This window comes from Sorex fumeus, unplaced genomic scaffold (genome assembly GCF_029834395.1).
Source record: "Sorex fumeus unplaced genomic scaffold, SorFum_2.1 ptg000051l, whole genome shotgun sequence".
Taxonomy (NCBI): Eukaryota; Metazoa; Chordata; class Mammalia; order Eulipotyphla; family Soricidae; genus Sorex; species Sorex fumeus.
The window spans coordinates 40,477,528-40,487,417 of record NW_026606108.1 but is presented as its reverse complement, the minus strand read 5'-3'; the positions used below and the strand labels follow the sequence as shown (position 1 = coordinate 40,487,417).

General features: G+C 45.3%; 2 protein-coding genes across 2 annotated transcripts; both read right to left on the bottom strand.

The window, feature by feature from the left end:
* Positions 1-974: 974 nt before the first annotated feature.
* On the bottom strand, positions 975-3,489 carry LOC130033120 (protocadherin beta-17-like). Its single transcript, XM_056124836.1, has one exon. The coding sequence runs from the start codon at positions 3,389-3,391 to the stop codon at positions 1,004-1,006; it is 2,388 nt and encodes a 795-aa protein (XP_055980811.1). The 5' UTR covers positions 3,392-3,489; the 3' UTR covers positions 975-1,003.
* A 2,905-nt stretch (positions 3,490-6,394) lies between these two features.
* Positions 6,395-8,829, bottom strand: LOC130033123 (protocadherin beta-6-like). Its single transcript, XM_056124840.1, has one exon. It carries the CDS (start codon positions 8,801-8,803, stop codon positions 6,419-6,421), a length of 2,385 nt encoding a protein of 794 aa, XP_055980815.1. The 5' UTR covers positions 8,804-8,829; the 3' UTR covers positions 6,395-6,418.
* Positions 8,830-9,890: the final 1,061 nt, after the last annotated feature.

Genomic DNA, 9,890 nt, shown 5'->3' with positions numbered 1-9,890 from the left:
ACAGGAATAGTTGTTTATATGCCAAACCATCATCAGGGACAAAGTTATAGGTTCTGGCTCCGCTGCTAAGAGTATAAAAATTCTCACTGCCAAGTGGAGTCACTGAGTACTGCAGGGAGTCATCAATACTTTAAAAATATAATATGTCCACCAATATTTTTCCACTCCTTTTAAAGGGGATTTGCCTTTTTAAGTAACTAGACAGGTGACTCAAAGAGCTGGAGCAAAGTTTTGCATTCAAAATCCCAGATTCAATCTCCAGCACCAAGCAGTCCTCCAAGCAGATGTCAGCTGTGGACCCAAGCACCCAAAGAAACAAAAACAAAAAAAATAATAATAACAGGTGGTCTGAATATAAAATATCAAATATTCAATTTAGAAAAAATCCAGATAAAATGTTGATTCATTTGAGAAAGGCAACAGTGTTTTCAAAGCAACACTAGTTTTTCAAAGCAAAAATCCAACAATTAACAGTGTAGCAAGCTTTCTGCATTGGGGCCAGAAAGAAACTACAGCGGACTAAACCACTGCCTTGTGGCCAACTAGAGTTCCACCCAGGACACCACATATGTGGTCCCCACAACGCTAAGCTCTGCCAGAATGATTCCTGAGCACAGAGCTAGTGTATGTGGCCCCAAAACAAAACATAAAGTCATCACTTCCAATAGTATTTAAGATCCATGCATAGGATGAAAAATTAAAGTTCTTTAAATCCTAACAAGATATGAATGTACAAACTCAATGTCAAACACCAAAAAAAATTTGGCACTGCTAAGATTCTCACTGCCCATAACTTGAAACATCATTTCTCTACTGTAAGAACATGACAGTAAGAACATGCAAACTCTCAGCTGGCTAATATGAACATCCCACCCAGTGTTTAGATAGAAAACACATCCACAGGTTGAAATAACAGTATAACAATAAGCACGTGCGAGAGTTATTTATGTGCATGAAGGGGATTAGAATTTATACATTAGAAAATATTTATCCCATAAGATTACTAATTGAACCCAAATTGGTATCTAAAGTTAGAATTTTCCTCTATGTCCCCAACAGACCCTTCACCCATAAGGTTGGGCAGAATGGGCTTGAGGAACTTGAACTCATTCGTGCCAGCGCCCCCGGCCAGACACACCTCATACTGGTAGCTGTGTGACAAGGTCCCGGAGCCACTGACATCCAGCAGGTGTCCCGGGAAGTGAGGCTCGGGCAGCGGGTAGGGGACCCCAGCGGGCGGGCCGGCCCGCCTGCACAGGCGCACCGCCACGAAGGCCAGCACAGAGAAGAGGAAGAGCGACGACACGCAGGCCAAGGCGACCACCAGGTAGACGGTGAGGCGGTCATCGGAAGGCGCGTCAGGCGGCGCGTCGGGCAGCGGCAGGAAGGGCTGCGAGAAGCCGTCCACCAGCAGCACGTGCAGCGTGACGCTGGCCGACAGCGGCGGCTCCCCATTGTCCTTGACCAGCACCAGCAGCCTGTGCTTGGGCGCGTCGCGCTCGCTGAGCGGCCGCGCAGTGCGCACCTCGCCATTGTGCGCCCACACGCTGAAGAGCCCGGGCTCCGTGGCCTTGAGCAGCTGGAACGACAGCCAGGCGTTCTGGCCTGAGTCGCTGTCCACCGCCACCACTTTGGTCACCAGGTAGCCCGCCTCTGCCGCCCTGGGCACCAGCTCGCTGCTGGGCGCCGACGCATTCTGCAGCGGGTACAGCACGAAGGGCGCGTTGTCATTGCGGTCCAGCACCAGCACGCGCACCCGCGCCTGGCTGCTGAGCGCGGGCGAGCCGCGGTCCCACGCGCCCACGCCGAACTCGAAGGCGCGAACGGCCTCGAAGTCCAGCGAGCGCAGCGCGAACAGCTGCCCGTTGTCGGCGTTGATGGACACCAACGAGGCGAGCGGCAGCTGTGGGTCTTGGGAAGGCAGCAGCGAGTAGGTCACCTGGGCGTTGCTGCCAGAGTCGGGGTCAGTGGCGCTCACGCTGCCTATGTGCAGTGCTGGGCTGTTGTTCTCGCCCACCAGCAGGGTGTAGGAGGGCTGGCTGAAGGCGGGGGCGTTGTCATTCATGTCGGACACCAGCACCGTGATGGTGTGCTGTGTTTGCAGCCTGGGGATGCCCATGTCTGTCACCGTGATGGTGATGTTGTACTCCTCCTGGATCTCTCTGTCCAGCGATCCTTCTGTGACCAAAGTGTAGAAGTTTTCTATGGTATGTTTCAAAAGGAAGGGGAAATGGTCTTGAATGGAACACATCACTTTTCCATTGTCCCCCGAATCTGGATCGGAAATTCCAAATATAGCCACCACGGTATCGGGGGAGTTTTCTGGGATATTATTGTTGAGTAATGACATAGTCAGTTCTGGTGCGTTGTCATTTACATCCATAACTTCTATGGCAACTGTGCATTTTCCAGAAAGACCCCCGCCATCTGAGGCCTCAACTTCCATTTGGTATGATTGAATTTCCTCAAAATCCAACATTTTCTTTAATCGAATTTCTCCTATGACTGTGTTTATTTCAAAAGCCTGCATGATTTGGTTTGAAGACTGGAAAAATGAGTAGGAAAGCTCTCCATGGGTCCCAGTATCTAAGTCCCTTGCAGAGACAGTAATGACAAGCGACCCGATGGGACTGTTCTCTGGGACCTGCACCTCATAGAGAGGCTGAACAAATTCAGGCGTATTATCGTTTATGTCAAGGACCATAATGAGAACTTGGGCAGTCCCTGTCCTAGGCGGTGACCCACCATCCAGTGCTGTGAGGATTAACCTGAGTTCTGACTGCACCTCATGGTCAAGCACTTTGTCCAGAACCAGTTCGGGATATTTCCTGCCATCTCTGTGACTTTGGGTGGAAACGTGGAAATAGGAGTTGCTGCTAATCGTATAGTTCTGAACTGTGTTGTTACCCACGTCTAAATCTTGAGCTATTTTTAAAGCAAATACAGTTCCTAGATGGCTGCTTTCTGAGATTTTCAGGGATATTTCCTTTTCCAAGAATTCTGGAGCATGATCATTTATGTCTTGGAGGTATATTTCACCTTGAACAAATTGTACAGGGTTTTCCAGCAATACTTGGAAAGGCAGTATACATGGATCTGTGTCACTACACACCTCTTCCCGGTCCAGTTTTTCTTTGAGGAGCAAATCCCCACTTTCCTGCTCAAACTGCAAATGTTGTTTATATCCCTTGGAAAGAATCCGGGGACCCCTTGCAGTCAGCTCCCTTAAGCCCAGCCCCAGATCCTTTGCTAAATTGGCCACAAAGGAACCGCCATCCCCCTCCTCTAGAATGGAATACTTAAGGGTCTCACTACCCACCTCCCACAATAACAGAAAAATAATGGCGGTCACTTGCCTTTTCTGTGGTGCTTTGGGTAGCAGGATAGTCATGGTTCCTCCAGCTCCAGAAGATCCAAATAGTCGCAAAATAATTGCTTTGCGGACAGCTCTCCCGTCTTGGCACAATGATTTTTAGTTTTTCTTAAATTATGATATTCTCATCTCCCTGAAACCTACCCCACTAGTGTAAGCTGTTTCCTTTGTTTCCAAACTGCTCAGCTTTTATGGAGATGGCAGACAGTTTTTTACTCTTAGTCTGCAGCGCCACCAAGCGTTCTACTTTACAACATCAGGCAGTTTTCATTTCAAGGCTGGAAGTAATAGTTTAAAAGCTTTTTGGCACATCATACACACATAGCATGAGACCAAGTTCATACCATGGAATGAACTCTTCCCCTCTCACCTGTCCTGCAATCTTATACACATAGATAAATATAGATTTGAGGATGCAAGGAATATATTTATATTTGTATTCATATTCTTTATAAAGAAATAAATTCACTACACAAAGTTGAACTCAAGAGAAAATTTGACTAGTATTTCTCGTTCCAGGAATCTTTCTAACTACTAGAGATAAAGCAAAAACTTGCAGGTCAACACAGAATTCTTGATCTCAGGGACATATACTCTCCTGTAAGAGTAGCTTGTTCTATTGTATTAGATTATATTGTGGGGGTTATTTTTGGTGTGTTTTTGGGTCACATTTGGCAGTGCTCAGGATTTACTCTGTGCTCAGGGAACCATATGGAGTGCCAGGGATCAAAACCGGGTTGATCATATGCAAGGAAATTGCCCTACCCACCATACTATCACTTCAGTCCCAGATATTATGAATTTTTACCTCCAGTTTCTGCTTACCAAACAAACTGAAGTGTGCTATAACTCTTTGAAAACTCTACTTTCTTGTCAGACTCAGGCCTATATTGGTTTTGAAAGTTTTTCATTCATAAATGCATTTTCTGCAAAGGCTAGTAAAGCTACGAAATAGCCAAATGTCATGTTGTTAGAGTGACAACAGCAGAGTATTTATTTTCCCCCAATGAAGAATGCTCTTTGAAAGAGGAGAGGGTAAATATCTGGGAATACAAAACAGGAAGCATTTCCTGTACTCTTTGAATCAATCTATAATACTACATGAGGGAAAAATCATGAAAATATACTATTTGGATGTAAAACCAATTAACGATGAAAATGAATTGTCACTTTATTATAAATTGCCTGATATTTGTGGGAAGTTGGAAAGTGGAATTTTCATAAAATTTTGCAAATATAATCAACAATAAATATAGGTTGAACTATGAAAGAAAATATTTAATGATTAATAAAAAATTATACACACATATAGCACGAGACGGAGAAATCTGACATGGCCTTAGAGCCTGCTACTAATAGTTCATGTAGGTCTTGGCAGGACTCTCACTTTGAGAAATGGGAGAAGGGTGATGATTTGCATGCAAAGAGGACTGGTTTACAGTAGCCCTGAGTACCACTAGGGGTGATCCAAAAATCAAAATCTTGAAAAACTGAAGGAGGAATCTGTAATTTGGATTTTACTACATAATTTCAAATTATTAGACAAAGGAAAGGAGATAAAAGCACTTTGTATGCTGTCACACAGTTTAAAGTCAGTGGAAAGTGCTTTTTGCTGTTTCATTATTTTACATATCATGGTGAGAGGCACCAGGGACTGAGTCCAGGGCCTCATACACATAAAACCTAAAACCAAGGTATATGTGTTCTACCACTAAACTACATCCCTGGTGTATTTTTTTTGTCTAGAAGGACAATAAAAGAGTTATGTTTAATCATTCTCTTTTTTGGCAATGGTAATAGATTGCTGAGAGTATATTAACATTTCTGTATTCTTTGAAAATTATTTTTAACTCACCATTTGAATATTGATCACTAATTAAATATTTGTTGACTTTGTGGGGAGGGCACAACTGGTAGTGCTCAGGATTACTCCTGGATCTGTATTCAGGTATCACTCCTGATGGTGCCAGAGATTGAACCTGGCACTATGGCATGCAAAGCAAGGACCTTAACCTCTGTACTCTCATGTAATATTTTTTCTGGCCTTCATTTGACATTCTTATGTAAATTCACAAACTAAATGTCCTAACACTTGTCAAATATATATCATAGAAAGTATTTGATCCTATGGCATACTGAAATACACATTAATACAAAAACTGTCTTATCTTTCAGCTACAATTACTGTTTATCTTCAGAGTTTTCAGATTGAAGAAGTTCCTCAAACATGCAATTGAAATTTTCAGATTAAATAGCATCACTAACATTCTGATAACCTCCCTAAAATGCAAATGTGATGATATAGGTTGTAATAAAAAGGTTGAACTACAAATTCATTTTGGAATATGTCCTTAATAAATTAAGTTCTTACATAATACAATCCAACAATTTTGTAAAAAGAATACATGATTAAAATTCTTTAAAAAATTCTTTTTTGCTTGTGGGTCACACCTGGTGTGCTCAGGGATTACTCCTGGCTCTGTGCTCAGGAATTACTCCTGGTGGGGCACAAGGGACCTTATGAGATTCAGGGCATCGAACCTGGGTCTTCCTCAGACAATGCAAACACCCCCTACCCATTGTTTTGTAGCTCCAATTCCCATGACTGAAAGTCTAAAATGTTTATTTTTTCATATAAAACTTAGTTTTTATTCATATTGTCACTGTTAGGGTAGAGAAATATTTTGAAACTACCAGCAAAGTATAGGGAAATATACCCAGGCTTGATTTTGTATCTAGTTTCACTCTTAAGAAGCAGTAGTAATAGAATAAAAAATAGTCCTTTAATAACGGTTATTGATTCACATAGCTTTAGTATATAAGAGACTCAGGAGATGGTCGAACAGCGGATAGGGCTCCTGCTTTCCACGCAGCCTATATTCATTGAGAAAAGAGCCAGGACAAATTCCTCAGCACAGCACACAGCAGGATATAGCAGAAAAAAAATGAGAGAAAGAGAGAGAGGGAGAGAGAGAGAGAGAGAGAGAGAGAGAGAGAGAGAGAGAGAGAGATTTAACAATAGAGCATAGTAGGATAATACAATACTTAACTGAATGGGAAGCTATTCCTAAAGGTGGGGTTTTCCTCTACTGCTTCACCAGTGTCCTGCGGCGGAAAGGTGGGCAGAATGGGCTTGAGGAACTTGAACTCATTCGTGCCAGTGCCCCCCGCCAGACACACCTCATACTGGTAGCTGTGCGACAGGGTCCCAGCACCGCTGACGTCCAGCAGGTGTCCCGGGAAGTGCGCGTCAGGCAGCGGGTAGGGGCCCCCTGCGGGCGGGCCAGCCCGCCGGCACAGGCGCACGGTCACAAAGGCCAGTACGGAGAAGAGGAAGAGCAATGACACGCAGGCCAAGGCCACCACCAGGTAGACGGTGAGGCGGTCATCGGGAGGCGCGTCGGGCGGCGCGTCGGGCAGCGGCAGGAAGGGCTGCGAGAAGCCGTCCACCAGCAGCACGTGCAGCGTGACGCTGGCCGACAGCGGCGGCTCGCCATTGTCCCTGACCAGCACCAGCAGCCTGTGCTTGGGCGCGTCGCGCTCGCTGAGCGGCCGCGCAGTGCGCACCTCGCCATTGTGCGCCCACACGCTGAAGAGCCCGGGCTCCGTGGCCTTGAGCAGCTGGAACGACAGCCAGGCGTTCTGGCCCGAGTCGCCGTCCACCGCCACCACCTTGGTCACCAGGTAGCCCGCCTCTGCCGCCCTGGGCACCAGCTCGCTGCAGGGCGCCGACGCATTCTGCAGCGGGTACAGCACGAAGGGCGCGTTGTCGTTGCGGTCCAGCACCAGCACGCGCACCCGTGCCTGGCTGCTGAGCGCGGGCGAGCCGCGGTCCCACGCGCCCACGCCGAACTCGAAGGCGCGAACGGCCTCGAAGTCCAGCGAGCGCAGCGCGAATAGTTGCCCGTTGTCGGCGTTGATGGACACCAGCGAGGCGAGTGGCAGCTGTGGGTCTTGGGAAGGCAGCAGCGAGTAGGTCACCTGGGCGTTGCTGCCCGCGTCGGGATCACTGGCGCTCACGCTGCCTATGTGCAGTGCGGGGCTGTTGTTCTCGCCCACCAGCAGGGTGTAGGAGGGCTGGCTGAAGGCGGGGGCGTTGTCGTTCATGTCGGACACCAGCACTGTGATGGTGTGCTGTGTTTGCAGCCTGGGGGTGCCCATGTCTGTCACCGTGATGGTGATGTTGTACTCTGCCTGGCTCTCTCGGTCCAGTGCGCTTTCTGTGACCAAGGTGTAAAAATTCTCCACTGAGGGTCTTAGAAGAAAGGGAAGGTCCTCATCTATAGAACAAACAACTTGTTGATTTTGTCCAGAATCTGCATCTGATACACTGAAAACTGCCACCATAGTTTCTGGCAAGTTTTCAGGAATGGAGTTGATGAGTGAGGACATGGTTAATTCCGGAGCATTGTCATTTACATCCAGAATGTTGATGATAACTGAACTTTTCCCTGATAGTCCCCCGCCATCTGTGCCCTCCACATCCACCTGATATGATTGAAGTTCCTCAAAATCCAACATTCTCATCAGTCGAACTTCTCCTGTAACTGCGTTTATTTCAAAGGGTTGGTCAACACCATCTACTTGAAATAAAGCATAGGAAACCTCCCCAAAAATTCCTGCATCTAAATCTTTTGCAGAGACACTAATTATCAGGGTGCCAACAGGGGTATTTTCAGGGATCTGAACCTCATAAAGCTCCTGTGCAAACTCTGGGGCATTGTCATTGATGTCCAGTACCAGAATCTGAATCTCTGTAGAACCTGACCGGGGCGGAGACCCACCATCTAATGCTGTGAGAATTAGTCTGAGCTCGGACTGTTCCTCGCGGTCCAATGCCTTGTCCAGTACCAGCTCAGGGAACTTCCTGCCATCCTTGCGATTTTGAGTAAAGATGTGGAAGTGGGGGTTGGGGCTGATTCTATAGCTCTGGAGGCTGTTGCTACCAGTGTCTAAATCCTGTGCCATTTTCAAGGGAAATACTTTTCCAGGTGTGGCAATTTCTGATATTTTCAGTACCATTTTTCTGGTGGGGAACTCTGGGGCATGATCATTTATATCTTGAATTCTCAAGGCAGCTTGAAAAAACTGCAAGGGATTTTCTAGTATCACCTGGAAAGGTAGCACACACGGGTCTGTGGAGCCACACATCTCCTCACGATCCAGCTTCTCATTTAACAGTAAATCATAGGTTTGTGGGTTAAACTGCAAAAGCTGTCTGTTTCCCTTGAAAACAACCTGGGCACCCCGTATAGCCAGTTCTCCCTTCCCGAGTCCCAGATCCTTTGTCAAGTTGGCCACAAACGTGCCACTTTCTGTTTCCTCCAATACAGAATACTGAATCGGTTCTGAATCCACCTCCCACCAAAGCAGCAATAAAATGAAGGTCACCACTTGCCATTTCTCGCAGTGTGCTTTTGTCAGTGCCATCTCTGTTGTTATGCCTGAATCCAGGAGAAAAATACCAGTCACAAAGTCCACTATCGATCCTCCGATATTTCCTTGTCAGTGAAACTCCAGTTCGTTGTAGTACCTTGTCCTGCGATGACTGCCTTGATGAGCTGAGCTGAGCTTCAGCTGTAAATGTGTTTTATATTGTTTCAAGGGTTCTCAGGGAAATGGAGTCCACCCAGTTTTCATTCACTCTCTTAGCCTACACTGCCACCATGCGTTCATATGAATAACTTCGTGAGACTGTTCAAAATTATTTACAAAGTCTAACTTATAAAGACTTTTAGATCCAATTTGTACCTCTTAAACTGAAGTGTGTGGACCACAAAAGAATTATTTAGGAATCTCATGTATGTGTCAATTCCTGTGCTCCCCTCCAGATCTTGGATCATATTTTTGGGTGATGCTAAGAGAAATCTGCTTATCAATCTTTCCCCCCAAGTGATTCTCATTTATAGTAATGTTTAAGAATCACTTCTTTAGATAAAGTAAACTTCATGTGATCAACTTTAAGAAAAATAATTTATTATTTATTTAAATTTTTGAGTATAAAAATTCACTTATTTTTGAATTTATGAGTACTATTTAATTGACCAACAAGACACACATCAACAAACTACAAAATTTACACATTGGTTAGCAATACTAATGGCAATTTTTAAGGAAGTCTCTAAATTGCATGACTCAGATGATGACAAAAAACAAAACTTTGATTTTTGATTATATATGCAGAGAAGGTAATCTGAAATATGGCTTATACTTTTTAAAATAAATTTTATTGGATCACCATGAGATACAGTTACGAACTTTCATGATTACATTTCAGTCATACAATGATCGAGCATCCATCCCTCCACCAGTACACATTTTCTACTACCATTGTTTCCAGTGTCCCTCCCGCCACCCCCATCCCATCCCACCCCCTGCCTCTGTGGGAGGTACTTTCCTTCTTACTCTCTAATTTGGGGAGTTATGGCTTGCAATACAGGTAATATGGTTTATACTTGACTGGATGCCATGGAATTCAGTGATGTCACATTATAACTATTTTCATACTTCTGAGAAT

What these genes read in the sequence shown, in the direction of transcription:
- LOC130033120 (XM_056124836.1), bottom strand. Translation starts at nt 3,391, where the DNA reads ATGACTATCCTGCTACCCAAAGCACCACAGAAAAGGCAAGTGACCGCC.
- LOC130033123 (XM_056124840.1), bottom strand. Translation starts at nt 8,803, where the DNA reads ATGGCACTGACAAAAGCACACTGCGAGAAATGGCAAGTGGTGACCTTC.